Source organism: Diospyros lotus, chromosome 13, assembly GCF_014633365.1.
Source record: "Diospyros lotus cultivar Yz01 chromosome 13, ASM1463336v1, whole genome shotgun sequence".
NCBI lineage: Eukaryota > Viridiplantae > Streptophyta > Magnoliopsida > Ericales > Ebenaceae > Diospyros > Diospyros lotus.
The window spans coordinates 10,440,269-10,466,891 of NC_068350.1; the positions used below are offsets into that span (position 1 = coordinate 10,440,269).

General features: G+C 36.3%; 1 protein-coding gene across 6 annotated transcripts; it reads left to right on the forward strand.

The window, feature by feature from the left end:
- Positions 1–7,855: 7,855 nt before the first annotated feature.
- On the forward strand, positions 7,856–26,068 carry LOC127788529 (ultraviolet-B receptor UVR8-like). 6 transcript variants are annotated; one of them, XM_052316926.1, is made up of 12 exons: positions 8,066–8,212; positions 18,079–18,303; positions 18,894–18,967; positions 19,060–19,144; positions 19,580–19,711; positions 19,799–20,041; positions 20,212–20,457; positions 20,801–20,844; positions 24,683–24,865; positions 25,164–25,254; positions 25,589–25,632; positions 25,711–26,068. In XM_052316926.1, the coding sequence occupies exons 2-12, from the start codon at positions 18,294–18,296 to the stop codon at positions 25,825–25,827; spliced, it is 1,269 nt and encodes a 422-aa protein (XP_052172886.1). In that variant the 5' UTR covers positions 8,066–8,212; positions 18,079–18,293; the 3' UTR covers positions 25,828–26,068. The 6 variants fall into 6 exon arrangements, with proteins under 6 accessions (XP_052172883.1, XP_052172884.1, XP_052172881.1 ...); XM_052316927.1 differs by having other exon boundaries at positions 8,072–8,212; positions 18,066–18,303; XM_052316923.1 differs by lacking the exon at positions 18,079–18,303 and having other exon boundaries at positions 7,856–8,212; positions 19,586–19,711.
- The last annotated feature ends 555 nt before the right edge of the window (positions 26,069–26,623 follow it).

Genomic DNA, 26,623 nt, shown 5'->3' on the forward strand with positions numbered 1-26,623 from the left:
CAAAATTTAAGGGATTGAGTAATTAATATGATGTATAATATATATATATATGTATTCGAATGGAATAGCGGCCAAGGCAGTGGAGACTATAAATTGGCAATGGTCTTGGTCGATTGAGAGGCATCAAAGCAACAAGAGAGAGAGAGAGAGCTGAAGCCACAGGAATGGCCAGAAGCAGCAAAGTTGTGGCCATGGTAGCCATGGCCGCGAGCTCTAGATGCCGGACAGCAAGGGGGCAATCGAGCAGCCAGCAATCAGAGGTCGGCCGAGGCAGTGGTGCGCGATGGTGGTCGTGGAGGTAGCCGCAAGCTTCCAAGCGGCCATGGCCACGAGCTTCGTGGCCTGTTGCGAGGCAAGGGACCCTGCTGTGATGGCAGCTCGTGGCGGCGAGCGATGTAGCGGTCGGGGGAGGCGGCAATGGTCGACGAGGGAGGCAACAACGCGTTTCGAGATCAGGACATGCATACCGAGGAAACCGAATATGCTAAGTTAAGGTAAGTAAAATTTTTTAGAAAATTCCAGAAATTCAAGAATATTATTTTATGAATTTTCATAGTAAAATATTCGAGGAAATAATTGAGAAATATTTAGTTTGGATTTATTGAGAAAAAATAGGAAGAAATAGGGAGAAAAATAAAGAAAATCCAAGAAATTATGGAAAAATAAGTTTTAATACTTATTTAAATAAATATGGTGATTATGATTCTTTGAGCTTAAAGTTGAAGAGACTTGTGCGAATTTTGAGGTTGGCAAGCAAATCGAGGCGATGCACGTATTTCGAGGCAAGGCACGAATATCGAGATAAGTGGTACTTCCTAATTGGATTTAGTTTTATAGAAAATGGTTGGTTGTGGATGATTTATGTTTCAAATCCCGATCTTTGGGGATGCTTTCATCATATTAACATACTTTGATACGTATCCATCACGTAGACTGCATACATGACATGTTATAAAATGCATATGTACACGTTGATATCAATGATCACGCACATTGTGGCCGTAAGGAGTACGAACTGGCACCGCTGCTTTACGAAGGGTGCACCCATACACCCCGATTTTGAAAGAGGTGGCCGCAAAAATGGTGAGTAGCATGAAGGGGTGCAGTTAACCCTTACGATGAGTAAGACATTGCATTCATGCACGAAATATGTTTTCTGTACCCTTACTTAGATGATTCATCATCTAACTTGGGTTTTGCCCCTAGAATATTCAAACGTTCCAGATGGAGATTGTAGCAGATACGAGGATAAATGAGACATGAAATAACACTTAGCAGAGTGCATGAGAAATGAAATTTATGTTATATAGCCCATGTATTTAAGTTCTGCTACTTTGAATTCTGAATGTTTTAAAGAATAATGATGTATAATCTTATTCAGGGTTAATGTTAGTTGATAACTTATGCTATGTATTAAGTTATGTTGAGGAACGATGATTGATTTATGATCAATGTTAAGATATCAGGTTCGATCTTTACTTCCACATTTGATGTATATAATGATTTTCTTTCGAGATAAATGAATGGGAATTCTAGGATGGATTCGAGGAATGATGTGATTTAGGATTAGTTTGAAAGGAAAAAAATTTATTGTCCCAGAATTGTCCCAATTTATGACGCGCTCGAGAAAGCGGGGCGTTACATGGACTCTACCATTTCCCTTTCTAAGACCCATCAACCATTACCCTACTTTTCGAGACATTGGAATACATCTTAAGACACCCATTGAATATACATTTGCATACTTTTGCACATACATCTCTAATTTTTGTTTGACTTAGGCATTAGAGGGCTCGCGTGGGGGAGTCTCTACGTGTACTTTTCTAACTTCCTTTGTGTTCGCAAACCAAGGTAAGAGCAATTCTTTGAAGACCCTTCAGGGTTAGCCTGAAACCTCTACTCCCCAAAGACTTTTCTGGGCTAGCAACCCTGAAGGCCACAAAGACCCCATTCGGGCTCTTGAAACACCTGCCTTCTAGGATTGAGGATTTGATCTAGACTCGATTGACCTCGCCTACAACATCTCAAACCCTCAGTTGCTGTGAAGGATTTTTCTTTACCTGATTGTAAGACAAATAAATTTAATTGTTATAGTTTGATAACATCACACATATACTATATATGTATTACATACATGTGTATGTATGCTTACAAATAAATGTATGTATGTATAAATATTTTAACAAATACACATGAGAATAAGATAATTTTAAAAATATGTAATTAAATATTGCAATTTAAAAATATAAAAATTTAATTTTATAGTAAATATTTATGCAATTAATCTAGATATAGTCCACATTATAGATAGATGTGGATTCAAACAAATTTAAATCTTATGAATCTAATCTAGAGTTGGCAAATGGGTCGGACGGTCCATGGGCCTGCCCAGCCCAGCCCGAAGAATGAGGGCTATACCAAGGCAGTGCTTTGTCGCCGGTAGCTTGGCTTGGCTCAACCCACCAAAATGGCCCAGCCCGACAAAATTCTGATCACTTTGAATTTTCATAGTATCCAATAAGATTTTCAAGCATTTTCTAGGCTCTCATGATTCAACCCTCTACTTGAATTTGATGGCAGGGAATATAGCAAGGAACCATGGCATCAAGTTGATGGCTTTTGTAGTGATTTTGATCACTTTGAAATTCAAAGTTTGAATTTTCATAGTATCCAATAAGATTTTCAATCATTTTCTAGACTCCCATGATTCAACCCCCATTTGAATTTGATGGTAGGAAATATAGCAGGGAACCATGGCATCAACTTGATGGCTTTTGCAGTGATTCTGATCACTTTGAAATTCAAAGTTTGAATTTTTAGTCACTACAAAAAAATCAGCATTTAGCGGCGATTTTTTTTTGCATTTTGCAGCGATTTTTTTGGATTTTGTGGCTGTTAAAGTAATTTAGTGGCAATTTTGAAAACCGACGTTATATCAAGCGTTGCGAAACATTTAGCGACGGTTTTCAGCAACCGCATGAGTAACCGCCGCAAACTAAGTGATTTAGCAGTAATTTTTAAAATATTTAGCGGCTGTGTTAGAAACAGCTACAAAACAATCGCAAAATATTTAATTTGCAAAAAATTCAAAATTTTAGAATTTTAGCGACAATTTTAAAACCAACCGCCGCTATTTACCACACCAGTGCACAAGTAAACGACAATGTTGAGTGCCCGACCACGGACCCACATGCTTGCGCCTGGCCCTAGCCTCTCTCTTTCCTAGATTGGAACCCACAACCTCTTGTACGCGAGAAACCATCTGATATGTGAAGTCTTCTTATTAAATATTCATGCATATAAATTATATACTAAACCAATCCCATTTTTCAGAATTATATTCTATATTTTTTAATATAAATTAAAAATAAATTAAAAAATATAAATTAATGGATTATTTTTTAAAAGGATAATGGAATAAATTTTAAATAAATTAATTAGGTTAGATTAAATAAATTAATTGATTAAAAAATAAAATGAAGATTTTATATATTTTTTTAAAATTTTATTTTAAAATTATTAAAATTTTGCTGTATGTTTTTTTATTTTTTTAAAATTAAATTTTTAATAAATTTTTATTTTTTAATTATTTAATTATTTTTGAATTTAGCGGCGATTTCTAAAAATAACTGCTAAATTGATTAAAAAATTATATTTTGTGACGGTTTTAAAAATTGCAGCAAATATTAATTTTATTTTTATTTAATTATTTTTTAAATTTAGTGACGGTTTCTAAAAGTCGCCACTAAATTGATTAAAAAAATTGTATTTTGCGACGATTTTTTAAAATTGTCGTAAATATTAATTTAATTATTTAATTTTATTTGAAAATAGCCATAGTTTTTCTAAAATCGTCGAAAATTTTAATTTAATTTTTTAATTAATTATTTATTTTTTGAATTTAGCGACGATTTTTTGAAAATTGCCACTAAATGTTAAAAAAAACCGCCGCAAAAAACGTATTTTGTGGCGGTTTTAGAAACTGCTGTAAAAAAACCTATGTGAAAAATCAATTTTTTTATAATGTATCTAATAAGATTTTCAAGCATTTTCTAGTCTCCCATGATTCAACCCCAACTTGAATTTGACAACAGAGAATATGGCAAGGAACCATGGCATTAAATTGATGGCTTTTGTAGTGATTTTGATCACTTGAAAATTCAAAGTTTAAATTTTCATAATATCCGATAAGATTTTCAAGCATTTTCTAGGCTCCCATGATTCAACCCTTATTTGAACTTGATGGTAGGAAATATGGTAGGGAATTTGAAATGGGGGAATCAAATTGAAATTTTAAATTGAGAAAGTTGCAGGAATCATTTCATATTGCAAACGTTCAAATGTTTGCGTCTCTATATAAGCGATTATTGAAGTTGTTCAATTACAAAAATTGCTTTTACTATTTTACTCTCTTGCTGATACACTATTTTATAAGTTGTCATGCTCTGTTACTATTTTGTTAATTACTATACTTTCTAGTGTTTCAATATTTTTGATTGGTTTCATTACTCTACATTTACAACCATGTCTTCCATTTGTCGCTTCCTCATTACTCACATAAATAATTCTCGCAGTGCTTTTTCCATGGAGCCCCCTAGAGCCAATACATCTTCTGCAAACCCCCAACGACCTTCTATTTCATCCCCAATGAGACCACTCCCCCATGATTTTTTTAACGATTGGAGTGGCAGTCAATGAGCATGGTCACACCCATCATTTACTGAATTAGAAACATAACCTCCCAAATCACAAGATTCTAATATGCAAATGTTTGTTAACCCCCCATCTCTACCAATTGAGCAACCCTCACCAAATGAGGGTCATACATCCTCAAAACAATTGAATGAGGATCCATTCAGCTCACAAAGCAACTCCAAGCGACAAAGAACTAATAATGTGTTCGCAGGTGTTCGAGATCATTAATATAGTTAGGAAGAGTCAAATAACTTTATGTAAATTTTGCAAAAAAAGACTACTCATGCCAACCAGGGGGTGGGACTGGACACTTGATGAGACATGCCTTAAAATATGATAATGGCGACCTGGACGCCACTCCGACACAATTGCAATAAGATAATGGTTTGATTTTTGATATAGTGGAGAACTTGATAAATCTAGTTTAACAAAACTAATAATTAAAACTGAATCTTCTTTTTTATTTGGGGAGAACGCAATGTTTAAATGGTATTGTAAAAATGCATTACAACCTGCAGCTAGGGTTTTTCACAAAAGACTATAAAAAATGAAGCGATGAGGGTATATCTAGAATATTTAGAACAATTGAAAAATATATTTAATGCATTTAATTGAAGGATGACATTAACGTCAAACATTTGGTATGATGTTATGACAAATAACTACTATATATGTGTCACCATACATTGGATTGATGAATAATGAAAAATTCAAAAAATAATAATAATAATTTGATTCATAGAATTAGTAGAATAACATAGAGGTAATTTAATTGCAAGTAAAATTAGAGAGAACAGTTATAATAATAATATTAGTGATAAAATAATGACAATCTCATTTGATAATGCGAGTAATAATAGCTCTGCCATTAAACGACTAAAACGCAAACTTCCATTAATTTTAGATGGACAATTATTTCACAATAGACGTGCATGTCATATTTTAAACTTATGTGTACAGGATGATTTACAAGTATATAATGAAACATTAGCTAAAATAAGGGGTGTTTTGACTTTAATTCAATGTAGTGAATCCCGTTCCCGAGAGTGGAAACAACTTGTTAATGGATTTGGCTTACCATATAAAAGATTTCCAACATATGTTCAAAGTAGGTGGAATTCAACTTATTTGTTGTTACAAAAAACTAAATCATATAGACAACAATTTGAATTATTTTTTAATAGGAAAATGGTAGAAGCATGGCAACTAAGGGATAGTGATTGAGAATAACTAAATGTTATTATGTATATATTAGAAACATTTTATAGTGCAACAAAAAAAATTTCTGGTTGTAAATATCCTACCAAACATATTTTTATTTTTGAAATCTTTCCTATTGTTAGTTGTTTTGCAGAGCATAAGGATTCAAAAAAAAAAAAAAAAAAAGAAGAAGAAAATATTAGACTAATATACCGCTATTATATCTTATGGTAGCTGTAATAGATCCCACACAAAAGTGGAAAGGTGTTGAATATTTTTTGGAGTTTTACAAAACGACTATGGGGTTGACACACAAGAAATAAAATAAAAGTTTGAAATTTAATTTTTGAAATGTATAATTTACATGAGTTCTGTCTTGGTAATAAACTAAGTAGTGAAAATTCTTCTTCATAAGGACTTCTAAGGGATTCTTAAAATAGGGGTGGTCCATATACCTCAAATTGAAAAAATCAAAGGGCGGTCCACAAACATCTAGTAGGTTTAATGAACTTGAATTCTATATAAATAGGAGATATTTATTTTTTGATGACCAAATTAATACATTTGATATTTTGTCATGGTGGCGTCAAAATCAACACACGTATTCGGTGTTGGCTGCCATGGCCCGACATTTACTAACCCTCCCAGTGTTCGCAGTGTCATCGAAATCAACTTTTTCTGAAGAAAATAAGGTGTTCAACCCAAAGAGATCGAGATTGTAACATACGATACTAGAAATGTGTATATGTTTTAAGGATTGGTTGGATACTGAATTTGACGAACAAGAGATAGATTTGTATAATGAATCTACTGAATCATAACATAATAATAGTGCAAGGCCATCCATAGCACAATGATATTTCCTTTTAAAGGGAATACGCCCAACAATTATTAGTTTGAGATTTTTTATGTATTTTAATAGTAAATTATTTTCTCGTATTTTAGATTTTATTATTTTTTCTTCAAATCATACTAACTTAAGTATCGAAGTCTTATAGGTACTTGTACCGTTTGAAGGAATCAAGGAGATTGGGCAACACTTAAAAAATATTTAATAACTTATTATTTATTTTCATATTAATATATGTTTGTTATTGAAACCACTTAAACATTGGAATGCCCTCGAAGACAACCCCAAGAGTAGTTTTTTGCAGCCTGCCCATATTTTTAGCATATGAAGGAGTTGGATGCTTTTCAAAGAGATGAATATTGAAAAATACAAAATCGACAATCACTTGTAATTATTTATAAATATATTTTGAAAAATATTTATTACATTTAAGAAAAAAATAAAAAAATATTTAAAAATCAATGGCCCACAACCCGTCCTGCCTTGGTTCATATATTAAGGGGCTTAGGGCCATGCTAGGTCCCCAATTCCCGTTGCTCGGCTTGACCCATCTCTCTTGTAGATTAAATTTGACTTCACCCACCAAATGAGTGAGTTAAGCAAGAGGCAAGTTAGATCGGCCCGACCTACCCATTTGTCAACTCTAATTTAATTTATTGGCCAGGGTCTATAGTTAAGTGGTTTGTTTATATAGAAATTTAGTTTTTTTAAGAATGAAATTCAAACATATTTGTTCATATTAATTATACATATATAATTAAAAATTTACCACCACATGACACTTCAGCCCCTGACTCGAATAGGCAATGGGCAGTGCCATTGTGTCTTATGCATAGGATATTGTCCCATGCGCTGGCACTCCCACAGCCGTCGATCTGAAACGGAACAGATCACGAAAATAAAACACGCTGGTGCCACGCCAGCACGCACGACTAACTCCCACTGGCGCTTACAATTTTTTTCCAGAAACTTCGAGGAACTCGTGGCTCACAATATAATAGTGCTCAAGAGGACCTGAAGATAACACGTGTTTTCCTTGGACCATCCGCCATCCTACGTGGCACGTACGAAAAGCTTGGAAATGATACGCTCATTTTTTTACGCCATTTTTCTTAGGAGTAAATCATAAAACAAATAGTCGGTTGCTTCCATATGCTTCCGGAAGCAACTCGAAAGCCAAGCCAGAAAGGAGGAGCCGTGAGGTATCGGAAAGTGAAGCGGATTTCGGAGATCTCTGGTTTTGCTGGTCCCGGTTTCGGTGATCTGAGAAAGCAATGAATGGAAGTGGAAAGGAAGAGAATATGGAGAAGGCCAACGAGGCTGTGGTGTTGATGTGGGGATATCTTCCCGGAGCTTCGCCGCAGCGATCGCCGCTGCTTTCGCCTGCGTCCGTGCGGTTTCCGGCGACTGGTGATTCATGGAAGGACGTCTGTGGTGGTGGATGTGGATTCGCCATGGCCATTTCAGGTAATTCTCCGATAGTTGAGTTGTTCCCTTTTGTATTATTCTTCTCTGTTTTGTTAAATCTGGGTTATTAACGGAACTCTTGGCTTGAGATGTTTAAATCTTCTTTGGTTTGTTTCTTTTCAGTGTTTGCCTGTAAAGAAAGCTTTTTTCTCTACTAGAACTGATGTAGCATTTCGTTAAATTTGGTTATTGATTCAATAAAGCTTGATATCGTCTCAGATCTGTCCTGCATCTGTTTGGTTCGTAAAAGTAGTTTACTGAGCTGTAGAAAGCGAGAGAACGTAGACGTGAACTTCATTTATTCTCTTTATTTTTTCTTTCCACTTTTGCATATTGTCTAGCCTGGCTGGGGTTAAAGATACACTGTTTTCTCTGGAATTCAGCGGGCACATCATTTTCTTGTCAAGTCCAAAATTACGTTTGGCTGCTGAGAAACAGTAGGAAAAGGAAAGAAATAGAGAATATAATGCAGGTTGAAGCGGCAATTTTCTGGAGGAAATTTCTTGATTTTTTTCCGAGTGTAAGGATTTATCTTGCATGATTATAGTAAGTGATGCGGTCACCAATCAAGACTCGGCCCAAGTCTCACCCAACCAAACCGGAACAGTATCATCAGAATAGTAGCGTCATAATAGTATTTTAATACTTCATATGTTTTAAGATTCTACTTGATTTAGGATTCTACTTCATATTTTTATTTGATTTAGGATTCTACTTCATGTTTGATTAGGGTTTTATTTTTATTAGGATTCTAGTTGGATTTTGTTTACAAATATTAGATGGATTTATATTAGCCAAATACTATAAATATGCCTAGGATCTAGAGTTTGTAATCAAGTTTTTTTTAATCAAATTTCAGCAACCTATTTGGGTTTTCTTAGCAAAATAGTCTTGTTTTTGCGTCTTCTTGAAAGCCAAGTTTCGGCCACTGAAGTTTACTCTTTCAAAGGTTTATCTTGGTATGTTTTTCTTAGAAATAATCAAGGATAATATAGCTTGATTGATTCAACTAAGCAAGAACAACATCCTTTTTAAAGAGAGGATTATGAACAAAAAAGGAAAGAAATAAACTAAATATAGACAGCATCCTAATTTACTTCTTTTACTTACTATATTTACATAAAACATAAATCTTAGAATATTCTAGGATCAAAGCCAAATCTTACTTAATTTGAGCATATTTCCAGCACTCCCCCTCAAGCTGGCTTGTAGATGTCTTCTATAGTTAGCTTGCGAATAAGTTTATCAAATTGCTTCTTGTGAAGACCCTTAGTTAGAACATCAGCAATTTGTTCAGTTGTTTTAAGATATGGCATGCATATTATTCCACCATCGAGCTTCTCCTTGATGAAATGTTTGTCCACTTCTATATATTTTGTACGATCATGTAACACCGGATTATGAGAAATAGAGATGACAGCCTTGTTGTCACAATAGACTTTTATCGGTTTCGACTGAGGAAACTTCAGTTCTTCAAGTATTCTTTTGATCCACATTCCCTCACAAATTCCATGAGCAACAACTCTGAACTCTGCTTCTGCACTACTTCTAGCCACCACATTTTATTTTTTGCTTCGCTAGATGACTAGGTTTCCCCAACAAAAGAACAGTAGCCTGAAGCAGATCTTCTATCATTAACACTTCCTGCCCAATCTACATCAGTGTAGAGCTCAACTTGCAGATGGCCATGTTTCTTGAACAGTAAGCCTGTTCCAGGAGTCCCTTTCAGATATCTTAGGATTCTGTAGACTGCTTCAAAATGCTCTAGCCCTAGTGAGTGCATGAATTGACTCACCATACTTACCTGCAAAAGCAATGTCAGGTCGCGTATGAGACAAGTAGATTAATCTGCCCACAAGTCTCTGATATTGTTCCCTGTCCTTTACTTCTTCAGCTTTGGCAGCATATAGTTTCACATTAGGCTCGATGGGAGTTTCTGACACTGCAACCGAGTAAACCTGTTTCTCCAAGAAGGTCAAGAACATATTTTCTCTTATTAACAAAGATGCCTTCTTTGGATCTTGCAAACTCCATTCCAAGGAAATATTTTAGGATCCCCAGGTCCTTGATTTGGAACTCTTTTGCAAGTTTCTGCTTGAGGACTGCTAATTCTGTCTCATCATTACCAGTTAAAATAATGTCATATTTTGAGTGTTTATAAAATATAGTGTGATCTGCCTGACTTTGAAGGAAGCCATAACTGGTAACTGCCTTTCCAAAGCGTTCGAACCATGCTCTTGGGGACTGTTTGAGACCATACAGGGATTTCTTTAGTCTACATACTTTGTCACTCCCAAGTTTATTTTCGAATCCTGGTGGCAAGCTCATGAAGACCTCCTCTTCAAAATCACCATTAAGAAATGCATTTTTGACATTAAGTTGGTGTAGAGGCCAATCTGAATTTACTGCAAGAGACAATAGGATTCTAATAGAGTTTATTTTTGCAACAGGTGCAAAGGTCTCCTAATAATCAATCCCATAAGTCTGGGTGAAGCCTTTAGCCACCGGTCTGGCTTTGTACCTATCAACACTCCAGTCCGCCTTACATTTTATTGTAAACACCCATTTATACTCTACTACTTTTTTGTCTTTGGGCAGGTTAACTATCTCCCAAGTGCCACTTCTTCTTAGAGCATTCATCTCCTCTATAACTACTAATTTCCATTTTGGATCATCCAAAGCTTCCTGTATATTCCTTGGCACAAACAAGTGTGAAATCCTATATGTGAAAGACTTATGATTCTTTGATAGTTTGTGGTAGGAGAGATATTTAGCAATAGGATATTTAGTGCAACTTCTAACACCTTTTCTAATTGTTATAGGAACATCAAGATCAGAAATAGTAAGTAAATGATTGAAAATAGTTAAAGAATCTACTTGAGAACTATTAGGTAAAGTGGAAGGACGTGGACTAAATGTTGAAGTGGGATTTCCTGAACTTATAGTGCCATTTCTCGGGTTTTCAGACTGGTTTTGTGCAGAATTAACATTCAAGTCTTTGTTCATTTGATGAAATCTCTTTCTGGTATAAACCTGAAGCTCATAATTTAGATCATGATGATCAGTTTGTAGTAATTCTCCCCCTGCTCGAGAAACCCCTTTACTTGGCATCAAAAAACCAGAATCTCCTAAGTGACCATTATCAGAAACATGCGATTCCTGAGTAGGACAGATTGCGCTTGGAAGAGGGACAGAAACATCCCAAAAATTGTCTTTATCTTCATGTTTCTCCCCCTTGAAGGAATTTTTTGGAAAAATAGGGTTTGTTTTCAACAAAGGAGACATCCATATTCACGTAGATCCTTTTTGTGAGAGGATCATAACACTTATAGCCCTTTTTTTGAGAGGTATAGCCCAAGAAAACACATTTGATAGCCCGAGGGTCAAGTTTTGAGCGAAATTGAGCAGGGATATGAACATATACAGTACATCCAAAAAGTCCTTTAGACACTCAAGGGGTGTTTGGTACTTTAACTTTAGTAGGCATCCTGTTTATCAAATATGATGCCATTAAAACAGCTTCACCCCATAAGTATTTTGGAATATGCATAGAAAACATGATGACACGTGCTATAAATGTTTATTTTTACGTTCAGCAATGCCATTTTGTTGAGGAGTATGTCGACAAGTAGATTGGTGGTGAATACCTTTGGTTTTCAAAAAATCCCCCAAGTGTTCATTAAAATACTCGATGCCATTGTCAGAGTGTAAAATGTCAATTTTGGTTTGAAAATGGTTTTCAATCATAGTGTAAAAGTTTTTGAATAAATATTCCACTTCAGATTTTTTGTGCATCAAATAAACCCAACACAAACGGGTATGATCGTCTATAAAGGAAACATACCATTTTTTTCTAGATAGAGTAGAAATTTTAGAGGGACCCCAAACATCACTATGAATTATATAAAAAAGTTTGGATGCTTGGTAGGGTTTTGGTAAATATGTAGAACGATGATTTTTTGCTAAGATGCAACTTTCACATTGAAAAGAAGAACAATCCATTTCTTTAAATAATTCAGAAAATAAACGTTTCAAATAGGCAAAACTAGGATGTCCTAGTCTAAGATGCCATAGCATAATTGTATCGTGAACAGGAATTGAACTAGTACTATTAAAGCCCTGAGCTTTTTTATTACCAAACGAGATTTCATCAAAGTAGTAAAGACCTTCAATCATCCTAGCACGCCCAATCATTGTCCCCAAGTTCTGGTCCTGAAATTCACAATGAGATTCAAAAAAGGTAACACAACAGTTAGAATCTTTGCAAAGTTTATTAATAGACAAAAGATTGCAGGCCAAGTTAGGAACATGAAGGATAGAATTGAGATTAATTGTTAGTTTAATAATTCCTTTTCTTGCAATAGATGAAAAACTTCCATCGGCAATTCTGATTTTTTCATTGTCAGAGCAAGGATGATAGGTATTAAATAAATAAGGAGAACTAGTCATATGATCAAAGGCTCCACAATCAATAACCCATGGAGAGGAATGTAGATAAGAAAGAGCTTTAGGTTTTCTACCTGTGTGTGCCAAGGAAACACTAAGAATACCAGATGAGGAACTGGATTGTAACAGCTTCAAGAGTTGATCAATTTGCTCTTTGTTGAAGGGACTTGTGTCAACCTCATTCGCAGTAGGGACCCCATGGTTGTTGCCCTTGTCTCCTTGCTTGTTGCTCTTCCAATTGGCAGGTTTGCCATGAATTTTCCAGTAGGTCTCACAAGTATGGTGTGGCTTGTTGCAATGGTCACACCAGACTCGAGGCTGTTCATTGCTCCTATGCTAGTAATTTGCAGCCTTAAAGGCAGTAGAATCAGTAAACAACGCAGAATTTTCAATCGACTCACCAGTAGTTTTTTTGCCAAGCATGACATTCCTTCGGCTTTCTTCCCTTCTAACCTCAACAAATACTTCACCAATAGGAGGAAGGGGAGATCGGCCAATAATCCTCGCACCTCATCAAACTCGATATTAAGACCAACAAGAAACTTGTAAATACAACCATCTTCAACCATTTTCTTGTGGTGATTGCAATGCAATCTTTAGTAGATTTCCACTCATAAGTGTTGAAGAGGTCAAGATCTTGCCACAATTTCTTTAAAGAATGGAACTACTTAGTAACAGAGTCATCTCCTTGCCTAATCTCTCTCAACTTCAGAGTTAACTCAAAAACCTAAGATTGGTTACCTAGGTCAGAGTACATCTGATTTACATTATCCCATGATTCCTTAGCAGTAGGATAACACATATAATTGGAACTAATATCTTTATCCATAGAATTGACCAGCCATGTCATGACCATAGAGTTTTCAGCATCCCAAATGGAGTGTGCTGGGTCATCCATTGCAGGTTCCTTTTTGTCTCCAGTGATGTAGCCAATTTTTCCTTGCCCGCGGATATATATCCAGACAGATTGAGACCAGTGAAGAAAATTATCACCATTTAAACAAATGGTGGTGATTTGGATAGAATGGGTGCTAGAATGGTTTGGCTGGGTTGCTGGAATTTTTGTTTGGATGGCAACGGTAGGGTTTAGAGTAGTTTCAGAAGTAACTTCCGACATAGCTTATCACTTGGGAGTGGAAAAAAACAAGGAGAAAAATAGGGTTACCAAGATCTGGGAGATGGCTGCCGATGTAAGATCCCAACAAGCAGTAGGAGGTCAAGGCAGAGAGGCTGCAAGCAATTGGTGGTTGAAGCAAGCAGTAGGCGGTCAAGGCAGAGAGGCCGCAAGCAATCGGTGGCTGAAGCAAGCACAATCGACCCAATCGAAGTGGGCGTCACCTTCCTGAAACGATCTGGCGATTGAAACGATCTCGCCCAAAGAAAACTTGCACTCACAGGAGGTAGAAAAGATCTTGGGTAGCAGCGACTAGTAGACCCGAGATCAGTGACGGCTGGGCGATCTGGGTGGCCGCAACTGTTTGACTGAAAGTGGCCAGCTTCGAGCTTCAGCGGCTAAAAGAGAGGCTCCGATGGTCATGAGTTATGGCAAAGGGCTAAGGGCCTAGGTAATGGATGGCTGAGATTTAATCTGAGGCTCTAATACCATCTTAGAAATAATCAAGGATAATATAGCTTAATTGATTCAACTAAGCAAGAACAACATCCTCTTTTAAAGAGAGGATTATGAACAAAGAAGGAAAGAAATAAACTAAATATAGACAACATCCTAATTTACATCTTTTACATACTATATTTACTTAATATTTACATAAAACATAAATCCTAGAATATTCTAGGATCAAAGCCAAATCTTCCTTAATTTGAGCATATCTCTAGTAGTTTTTTCACATACGCGCTGTACGTTGCGTCAGGTGGTATCAGAGCGGTTCATCAACTAATCAGATGGACAATCTTGAAGGTAACAGTAGCAACCAGCCTCATGACGGTGATCAGGGGCTGCCCGTGGTTTGGAGAGCAATCGAAGAACAATGGGAAATAATTCGTACAATGGAGTGACAATTGGAGCGAATCCACAACCAATTGGGCATTTTACAACGAGTTAAGGATAATCGGAACTGGACTAATGGCATGAATCAAGCTGGCTACGTTAAACCGAGAAGATCAGCCATTAATCCTGTCCTCATTAATCCTAGAAGACCAATGATGGATGATAGCGACGATAAGGATGATCTTGGTCTTATGATAGCCAACCCTAGTGGTAAAGGGGTTAGGAGGAATGCGCAACAACACAACCATTGGGGAAACGATGAGTATAAACTAAAGAATGACTTTTCGATGAGTTTGGAGCTTGATTTTGAAGATTATGTTGTCCCAGCAACCTCAACGTTTGCAAACTCAGGTTTGATTTATGCTGCTAACATGATAGAAACTCCAAGGTTATTGACTCATACGGGGGTATTTTCTAGTCTCGAGGGATCAGGCATTGCTTCGCAACCCAAGGATAGTGGTGTTTCTTCTGATCGGCTTGCAACTGTAAAGGAGATGGAGGTTATGGTAGCAAATCCTTCTACAGTTTATTCAAGCTCTGGCATGGTTGAATCACAGGCAATAGGAACATATTCATCTTCGCAATTGCAAAAGCAAGATAGTCACATAGGTCTCTTTGTGGATAGGAGTGTTGGATCTCCTAGGCTAGTCAACTCGGGTAGTGCAACTACATTTGATATTAATCTGAAATTAAATTCCGAAATTAAGAATGTTGTAACAGCTGCTGCTAAGTTGATCAAGTGCTTAGACCAGAGGAGGATTCAAGTATCAATATTTTAAGTGATGGAGAGACTGTTGGTAGTTATGGAATAAGCCTTTATTCGAAACAGTTGCAAAAGAATGCTTCTCCAGACAAGAAAAATCTACAGATGAATTCAGAAGTTGTTGAGAAGTCAAAATCAAAAAAGTTTATGAAAGGAGAAGGACCTGTGATAAGATCTACTAGATTAGAAAAGCGCTCAAAATGGAATGTTCAACATCCTCAATCTAACAGTAATAATACAATGGAGGCAGAAAGCAACAAACATGGCGATGGTTGGACCCATGCTAACAAAGATAAGGCTAAGAGGGGGAGGAATGTCTTTGCTCATGTTCTCTTAGCAGAAAAGTTCAAGCGGTTCAAGAAGATGTCAAGCAAAAGTTGCACAAATAAGAAGTACAAGGCAACAACTATAGGAAGCATAAGATAGTTGAGATTAGAGATAAAGTCATGATATTCTTGAAGAAGGAATGGATTCCAGCAGGACAATAGAACAAACTTAAGCCAAAGAAGTATGATCCTTACAAGATTATAAAGAAGATAAATGATAATGCTTATGTTGTGGATTTGCCTAATCATATGGGTATTTCCAAACATTTAATGTGGCTAATCTCTCTTTGTACTTACCAGACGTGAATTTGTCCTACTCGGATCAAAATTCAAGGTCGAATATTTTTTCAAGTGGAGGTGAATGATGCGGTCACCAATCAAGACTTGGCCCATGGCCGACCCAACCATACCGGAACAGTAGCGTCAGAATAGTATTTTAATACTTCATATGTTTTAAGATTCTACTTGATTTAGGATTCTACTTCATGTTTGATTAGGGTTTTATTTCTATTAGAATTCTAGTTGGATTTTGTTTACAAATATTAGATTGATTTGGATTAGCTAAATACTATAAATATATCTAAGATCTAGAGTTTGTAATCAAGTGTTTCTCAATCAAGTTTCAACAACCTATTTGGGTTTTCTTAGCAAAACAGTTTTGTTTTTGCGTCTTTTTGAAAGTCAAGCTTCGGCCATTGAAGTTTGCTCTTTCAAGAGTTTATTTTAGTGTGTTTTTTCACACATGCGCTACACGCTATGTCTGTAGGCCAGTAAAGCTTAATGTTGAGAGCAATTGATTGAAAGGAGATAAACATATTGAAGAGAATTTTTCTAGGAATTGTTTGGCACTGAAATCTAGGAAGTATCTGCATTGCTTATTGGTGAATGTGGTTGGGAGCTCAGTATTAATGTAAATGTGATGCTCTGATTTTAAGTTATGCCTTACACCTCTGTGGCTCTGTCTCATTAACACATTGTTAAAGTGAAGCATAGATAAATTATAATATGGAAATAATCATTTTCTTTTAATTGTACAAGTGACAATTGTGCCAACTCCACATAGTGGGATTAATGCTTGACATGTTGGTACAGATGATAATTTTACTATCTAGATTTCCTTGGTTGACATGCTATGAAGATTGTAGCACCCACCTCGAACCTTGGGTGTACCTGATAGCTCTAATGTCACGTCTAAATATGATGATGTATTCTAAATTTTGTTTTTGAGTTTTGACTCACTTAAGAAAAATAAAGAAGAAAGGTCGCTTGAGGACTTAAGGTAAGATCTCAAGCTTATTTGCCTATGATGATCCCACCTTAGTCCAAAGGGGCTGAGGCCCTAAAATCGCTCTCCGAGGCAGGGTACTGTTTACATGATGTAAGACCATAAGAAGTTGTTTTATCACCGTTAGGCTGGGCTGAAGTGCTGGACTATTTTTGGTTCCATGACTGATGTATTAAAAGTTCTTTAAGGTCTAGAGTTAATAAGTTGGTCATCAATTACCTTTGCAAACTGAGATTCAATGATATTTCTAGAATTATTAAGCAAGCATCAAGGTAGCCCTAAACTTAATATTTATTCTTACATCTACAAGCCTGATTAGGGGTGAGATCCCCTAAATAATATTTGATTAATTTCTCCTTATCGGGGCAACAAAAATCATTTTGATGAATTTGGGCATAGGATGAGCCTTGGTAACGGTAAGGTTGCTCCTTTCTTATTGAAAGGTCATGGGTCTAAGGTGTCGAAATAGCCTAGCCTCCTTGCAAAGCTAGGTAAGGTAGCATACAAAAATGACCTTCCCATGACCCTCATAAAGCAGGAAGTCTTGTGCACTGGGAATGCCCAATGAAATTTGGGAACTGAATGATTAGATTAAGGCAGACAGATGGAAATTACAAGTTATTTGTAGTCACAAAGGACAAATATGGATGTTAGGTGGTGTACAAGAAAATGGTAGCTCCCATGAATCTGGATGTGTTACCTTTCTCAAAAAGCCATCACGATAATTACAGCAATTTGAAAAGAATCCACCAGGTCACTTAATGAACTTAAAAAACAAATGAAGCTTGCAAGTTATCACCTACCACTTCTTACTTTAATTTCTATCTTCCAAAGTATGCCTTTATGCTGAATTAATATGTTCTCTCCTACGCCTTTACCTCCTGACAAGCCTATTTCTCTAGCATTATCATGTTCCTAGGTTATTATCGAATCATGCTACCTACTTAATCCAATTGTGCAACCAGATTCCTAGTTGACACATGCTGATAATCCACCACTTTATATATTTGCTTTTACTGTAATAGATCTGTTTGCCAGGATGATACTATGTGGTGAGAACTGGGAAGCCATACAAGAGAAGAATACCAAGGTATAACCGTACAAAACTGTAGCAGATAAAGAGCAATAAACTCAAATTCCTATTCTAAGAAAAATACTCATGGATTGGTTGATGAGGCTGCACAATACAACATCTGAGGATCATAGAAGCTCTTAATTTCAGTAGGTTGGGGAACTGACAAAAGGTCAGAACCATGTCAAAGGGTACATCCTAAAATTTGCCAACCTCATGAACTGTTCAAAGTTCTGCATTTGTATGATTATCTATACGAAAAGAGAAGCAATCTCAGTTAACTTGTGCATTGCTTTAAATGTTTGAGAAAACTCATCTCTTGTGAATTGAAACCATTTTGCTAACTTGTCAGCTACTGCCATAGCCTTGAAGCTTGCTTCCTTTGAAATCCAGTTTAAGTAACTAGATTTTTATACTAGCAATGTGCTAAAAATACATTACAATGGTTTTCCTTTTTCCATTCGACAAGCTGACAAATACTTCTACCACCTCCTTCTGGTTTTTAGGTACACATTACATATTTTGAACAACTAGGCCTTGCTTGAAACTACTAGGAAAGGAAATCTGTATTTACTACCTTTTCATAGATTGTGTTTAAAATAAAACTTTTGTACTACTCCAAGAACTAAAACAAAGTTGAATGAAAAATTATTGAATCATGGAAAATAAAACTTTTTGTGTTGCTTATTTGAACTTTTACTTTCTTCCAAAGGTCTTCTTTTGGCAAAACTTTTTCGTTGATAATAACTTGTTCTTCCTTTGTTATTAATTTTTTAATCAGAAAAAGGGAAAGTCTTAACTTGGGGTTCATCAGATGATCAAGGTCAAAGCTATCTGACTTCAGGGAAGCATGGGGTACTGCAGTAACCCTGTAATCTATTAACTCCTTTTCTCTTTACTTCTATTTGAATTGATTTTGCATCTTCTATCCCACTACCCTTGTTAAGGAAACTCCAGAACCATTTCAACTTCCAACTGAAGCTCCTATAGTGAAGGCAGCAGCTGGTTGGGCCCACTGTGTTTCAGTAACAGGTACCATTACTCATAATTTTCTGTATGTACCTAACTTTTTGTCATGCTTTTTTTCCACAAACTCTGGAGAAGTGGATATAACTTAATTGAGCATTTCTGTTAAAATAATCCCACTTCAGTGGAAAAGGATTTTCCTCTTGTTGTAAATTACATCAATACAAAGAATTAGTTTTTTGTTTTCTTCTGTTTTTTCCATTCTGTCAGAGAACAAATTAAGTTATATTAAATTTGTAATATGTTTGATATGCTGCAAAGTAGGTGGAAAAGGCTTTATAGAATTGAATTGAGTATAATTGAATTGAATTGAGTTGTGAAGCAATGCTAAAAAAAAAGAAAAGAAGGAAGAGGAAAATAACATAGATTTGATCAGATTATTTGTCTATCTACATTTCAGAGCCTTGTAATCTCATGCTGTTTTGAATCCTCCACACATAGATACAGGTGAAGTATACACATGGGGTTGGAAGGAATGTGTTCCATCAGGGAAATTTGTCTGTGATTTTTCTTCTGGAGGAAGCTCTGAGAAGGAAAGTTATGGAAAGCAAAGTCCCGTCCTGAATGACCAAGGTAAGTTGATGACAACATACTTACCTATGAAAGACTGTAGAACTTCTGAATTTTGAGAGACTAATATAGTGTCTTTGTCTCTTTCAGCAAGTTCAGAGTCTCAAGGATCAAAAGAAAATACTGCCACAGCCACAGAATACAGTCCTGAGATTAGAAAGTCTGGAGAGGAAAGAATAAAGCGAAGAAGAATAGCATCCAGTAAAGAAGAACCTGAAAGCTCGACATCTGCTGATGAAACTCTCTCAGCACCACCTTGTCTTGTAACTCTGGATCCAGGAGTAAAAATTACATCTGTTGCTGCTGGTGGCCGTCATACTTTAGCTCTTTCAGGTAAATTTCCTTTTTCTCCTGGGTACTGCAACCCACAAAGGACAGGTTTTAGGTCAAGCGCATATTCTTTGTGGTTACACAATATAGTTTTGTAGGTCATAAGAAGTACGAAGCTATGGCAGATCTTTAATGTAAAGCAAGACTCCTGATGCATCATGTTTTTACCGAAGTTTCAGATGTGGGACAGGTGTGGGGTTGGGGCTATGGAGGTGAAGGCCAGCTAGGTTTGGGTTCTCGTATAAAAATGGTGTCTTATCCTCATCTAATACCTTGTACGGAGCCATCCTCTCTTGAAAAAGATAGGTATTCAGTAGTTAAGCATGGAAGCGTGGGTTCAACAACTCGGACACTTAAAGCTTCAGGAACATACATAAAGTTCATTGCTTGTGGAGGTCGGCATAGTGCAGTAATAACTGGTAAGCAATTGAAACTTGTTATTAACAGTCGCATTGGATGATTTTCTGGTTTTCTTTTTACCTTTTCTTCCTTATTTTGAAGATGATCCTGGATTGTGCATTTCACCTTTTGCAATGGACTTGCTGTTGGTTTTTTTCTTTATTAATATTTTTTTTGAGCTGCTTATTGTTTTGTTATATTTTACCCTTGATGAAATTATCCATCCCATTTCATTAACCTGCTCCACAACTTAACAACTGCATCTTAGCAATTTTTGTGAACTTGTTCAGTTCAAATTTATTGTAACTATTTCATTTATCCATGTGCTGATCTCCTTCTATTTATCAATTTTTTCATGCTCAGATGCTGGAGCGCTGCTTACTTTTGGATGGGGACTTTATGGACAGGTGAGCTTCTGTAAATCAGTTGGTCTAACATATGTGCTGTGATAGATTCAATAACTGTATTACTATCTTTAGTTCTGAGTTTTTTTTCCAATTTGAGAGTTGTTTGTATGGTGTTATGGAAAGTCTCATTATTAAAATAAAGAACAGAATGGATGTCTGGCTTAACCTTTCTTGTCAATTTGTAGTGGTCTGGAATGGTTACCAGATGAACAAATATGCATCAAACAGTATTGAGAGAGCCTAGGATGTGGAGAACATTAGGGAATTAGGCTGGTCAAATGTAGCCGCTGGCACGTACTCTCAAAGGTAGCATACCATGCAAGGGTATAATATTGCTGTCTGTACCTTTGTTGGGAGATGCTTGCAGTTAAAGTGAGTATTTCTATCTGAATAAACAGAAACAGTATTGTCTCCAGATTAATTACTCCAGTTATATCTCTCTCTGCAAGATTGACACATCTGAAAGAAGATAGACTTTCCATATAGGAAATACGACGTCTGGAAACATTACTTTTTCCCCAAGATAGAGTGACTTTGACAACCGGGCTTTAATGTCCTAATTCACATATCTGATGGACTGGAGAGTTAAACTTGCACTTACGAATTCCAGATCCTTGCAATAGTCCGCAGGACCACATCCATAGAGGGTTATATATAATCTAATAGAAACAAATAGGTTCCTTTTTGTTAATAAAACAAGATAAACAAGAAACTTTAGACCATGGAAAGATATTAGATAAACAAGATGCCCCTTTTTTGTCATTCTCAAATCTGTATCTGTCATCTAGCAATATATTGGCCTGTGCTTTAGGCTCAGCCCTTCTGTATCTGTCATCTTGCAATATATTGGCCTGTGTGAATAGTCACTTCAGGCTCAGCTTGGGTAGTCTGGTTTGTTCCCCACTCTTTCTAGGCCCAATCTTCCCTAGTGTGAATTTGATTCTACATTTTGGTTATTTTGGGTGCCTTCAGTCTCACTCCGAGGTTGCATTGGAGAAAGAAAATAGGTTTGGAACCCATCAGATCAGGGAACTATCCGTCAATGTTTTTTATGAAGCTCTTTTTTATAAAGTTCAATTGTATTTCCCTTGGAAATTATTATGGAAGTTGAAAACTCCTCCCAGAGTGGTCTTTGTCATTTGAATTGCTACACTTGGTGTGATTCTTACGGCTGCCAATTTGAGGAAGAGGGTTTTTTTTGTGATTAATTGGTGTTATATCTGTAAATGAATGGGGAACCGGTTGGTCATTTACTTGTACATGGTTCAATGACCTGTGTATTTGGAGTCGTTTCCTCTCTCTTTTGGTGTTCGATGGGTTATTCTAGCTTTGATGTTTGGTGTTTATTTTATTAGGGTCAGGTTTGTCCTAGTCATGGTGTTATAGGTTTTGGTTTCCTATTCCCTTTTGTATTTAGTGGAATATTTGAGAGAGAGAGAGAGAGAGAGAGCTTTTGTAAGTTTTATTGCTTTTCTCAATGGAAGCATTCTTATTTCCTTACTTTTCTGGTTAGAGGGATTTTTTTTCTATTTTAAATACTTGGTAGTGTTTTCCCCATTAAGGCGCTTCTTTTATGTACAGTGTTGCCCTCACAACAGTTAAAAAAGAAAAGAGGGATGTCTCTTTTGTCTATAACATGTCTGTCTGGTTTAGATTGACATGATGTCTCCTACCATACATCCCTAATCACATGTATGTTGTTCATTCTTTGGGATTAAAAAAAGTGATGGGACCCAACAAAAAGTTTCATTACATGTGGATTTTGCTAAAATGATTGCCGTTGCACAATCCAACTTTAACTGTATAGAATCTCCATGGGATTGTTCACCTATATCCTTACAGAATATTGATAAAGGAGTGGAAAAAGTAAAAAAGCTCAAGCAACAATAACACAAAATTACCTAGTAGTAAAAGAGAATCAAAACACTTACCACATAAGCAAATAGAACTGCAAGACAGGGTTCAAGGTGATTAGCAAGTGTCTTGGAGGTATAATCTTACCAGTAACTAATTTTCGAACTTCAAATTTGTTCATAAGGTATGAAGCTGTTGGAATGTGTTCCAAAACTCATACAATTAAAATGGCTTTCCAATTTCCAACAATTCTGAGTTCATAATATTTTCAAGAAAAGAAATGAATTCATGTACTCGGTTTTCTAAAATGAATTTGGTCAAATATCTGTTTTCAGTTCTTGGACATTTTTCTATACTTGCGTAGATATATTCTTGTATTAATTTCAAGAAGGCTTTTGGCTTTTGCTTTCTTTGGAGGTCTATAAAGGGGGACCTAAGTTGTCTCTCCAGGACATCAAGTCAAACAATGAGAAGTAAGTCTTCTAGTTTTGATACAACGTTTTTATCTCTTTGCACCTTTGAGACATCAATTGGAGATGATTAGTGCAATTAGAGAAGAATAATTCCCTTTGATGTACACACTCAGTGTGGGCCTAGTTGAATCCCAGAGATAGTGCTGCGATTATTTCTTCCATTTGGTCAGGGAGAGGCTTCAACTATATTCAAGAAGCGTTTATGTACCTCTAAACCTTGTGTTAATCTCAATAATTTCTTTATCCTAAAGTTCTAACAGAAGAACTTTGAAGGAAGGTGATTTTGTCACAGCTCATTGATGTGGCTATGAATTAGAATGATTGTATGAAGAAGCCTCCCAGCGATGGGTGGACCACATTTATTAAGCTCCTGCTCCCACTCCCATCTCAGGCAACACTATGTGGAGACTCAAACAAAAAGAGATAGAAGTTATCAATGTCTCTTACCTTGCTTTTATCTCTTGGAGACAAAGAATTGAACCTCAAATGTAGCAGACTCGTATGAATGTTGCTCATGGTTGCTTTAAAAGCTTATTTTATTAGCAAATGAGCTAGACAATATTATATCATGCACTCTTTGCTCCTATAGATGGGCCAGGCAATATTATGTCAAGCGCTGCTTACCATGGGAAAGTAGGATGGTTTCCTCACTTGATTCTGTTATACATTATTGGGACTCTTGTTCTTGGCAGCATCACATAAGCCTTGCCAGCTATCGTTATGTGGATGCTTGAATAGAATGAATTATGTGATATAGTTTAAGAAATAAAACCTTCTACAGTCAAGAATCAAGCTTTTTTTCCTGTACAAGTTATTTTACTGATACTGTTGTAGCCTTTCTATGGTCACAGCATTCCTGACTGTTACATGAATGTTTAGCCTTTGTCTGGCATCATCGATTCTATGCTTCTCAAAATCTGGTATTCTATTACTTGTGCTAATTATGCTTCATGAAACTTGACTATCTTCATAGATTAAAAAAAAAAACACTAGGTCAGCAGGATTTCTCTGAAAATTTAGCATGTGTAGGTGTTTTAAGTGTTAATGTTTTCTCCTTGAAGTTGTTTGGATGAGTATAGAAATGGAATGTCATTGCATTTATGCTAAAAAAGCTAGATTAAATGAAAAATCAGCTGCCTCCCTGTTATGTACTTGGAAGGGATGGTATTTATTGCCAAACCAAACTCTCCATTGTCAGTGGAATACGTACTGAGTTTAGGCTTTGGATTACTCTTGAAGCAATGGAACTAGAGAAGTGATGGTTTTATTTCTTACTCTTCATCCCATTGCCATTATCTTCTTTTCTTTGGTCCTTCGTTCTTCTCAGTGGTATGAACAATTTATTTGAGGTGTAGAAACAGGCTTCGACTCAATGGACTAGTTGCAATTATGTTGCTTCCTATTCTGAAGCCTGTTCTAGTTGGAAACAAAATTGTTGTCTTTGTTGTTGGATCTTTGTTACGATTTTCAAATGATTTTTCTTCTCTGTCTCTTCTTTGTGTGTAATACAGTGTGGGCAAGGGGATACAAATGATGTGCTGAAACCAACTTGTGTATCTTCTCTTTTGGGCACTAAAATAAAAGGAATAGCTGCTGGACTATGGCACACATTGTGCATATCAGTTGAAGGTCGAGTGCATGCCTTTGGTGGAAACCAGTTTGGACAATTGGGAACTGGTAGTGATCAGTCTGAGGTATACTATTGATGCCATCTACCTAATGTTAACCCGTACAAGAGCCTTTTATGTTATTTTCTAACTGGCAAATATAATAAGCGGTCATGACCATCAAGGTAGTACTCCAACCATATAACCAATTAACCATATAATCTACCGTCAGATCACCTGGGCTGCTCAATCTTTTTGTAATTTAGGCGGACACAATCTTCAAGATTTAATACATTGTGTTCATTTCCCTTTTATCTTTAAGACTTCATTTCTAAGAGGCTACAGAAATTTATATTCACCGTGACCGTTGCTTTGCGTACCACAGGATCTACCCCGGCTTTTGAATGTCCCATCACTGGAAAATAAACGAGCCAAAGTAGTATCCTGTGGAGCTCGTCATAGTGCCATACTCACAGGTAGGACTCCAACTAACGTCCTAGTCTCGAGGAAATGTATGCACCTAGTAGAACCAGGATCAATGAACTCTTCCATCTATTTCCTCACAAGATTTTACCATAAGACACGTATCTCCTGTTAGTTTTTTTTTTTTTGTGGGGTGGGTGGGTGGTGTGTTGGGAGGGATTTGTTTATAGTTGATAACAAAACAATACGGAAGAGGGAAAAATACATTGCACAGAGCTAAACTTAAGAGGAAATCACAATTACAAACTAATCTATCTAAACCATTGAGTATGAAATAGTCACACGAATACCTGATCTGATGTTTCTATCTGCTTGTGGTTTTTGAAGAGGATGGAAAAGTGTATAGCTGGGGGTGGAACAAGTATGGTCAGGTGTGAACTTTAACCCATCATGCCAATGATTACCTAAACTTTCTAAATAATTATATCGCTTCTTGCTCGTCTTTGCAGCTTGGCGTGGGTGAACCAGTTGATTGGAACATTCCTTCAGAAGTTCCAATAGAAGGCTATGTGCCTAAGAATCTGGCCTGTGGTTGGTGGCACACCCTACTGCTGGCCGAAACTTAAATGTTGTAACGGGGAAGCGCACAGGGAAGGAGGGGCGGGCACAGTTTTGTTAGGATAGCAACTTGCTTGTATCATTCTGCTGCTGCTCTATGTAACATTGCATCTGAACTTTCGCCTTTGAGCTTTCTTTTCCTTACATTTTGCAGATTGGTGTATCTGTGAAATGATATTTTAGCGTTCATTCAACTTGCCTGAATTTTGTACATAAATAAAGATCCATGTCTTTTAACCCGTAACAAAATGAGACGGGCGAGCACTGTAGCAGCCTGATGTATTTTATTTTATTTTTGACGATGTAAAAATATGTTCACTTAGCAAACGTAGTAGTTGGGATGGATGAGGGTGATGTGGATTGTAGCGAGCTAATGGACACTTGATTAGTGTTCTAAGTGATTGGAATGCGTAGTAAATCTGCAATGAAATAATTATTGTAAAGCTTCCAAATTGCAAAGATTTTTTATGTTTTAAGTTAGCAGACGTTATTAAAAGGAGTTTTAAAGATAGAATAAAGGAGAATTTTGTTAAGTAAAATTATTGTTGTGGTTTTTATATAACTCAACAAAATAATGCTATATATGGGACGAGTGGACTGGTGTAAAACACCAGTTTTACCCTATGTTTAAGTAAAATTATTGTTTTAACCTAAGTTGTTTATTGAGTGTGTTCATGTTCATTGTTCACCATTGCAAGACACTGGACATGCATTGTCAATTCCCTTTCTATCTTAATGTTATATATGCATAATGAGAATAATAGGGGTGTTGAAAGTTCGAATTCTTATAGTTTTAGAAGAAAT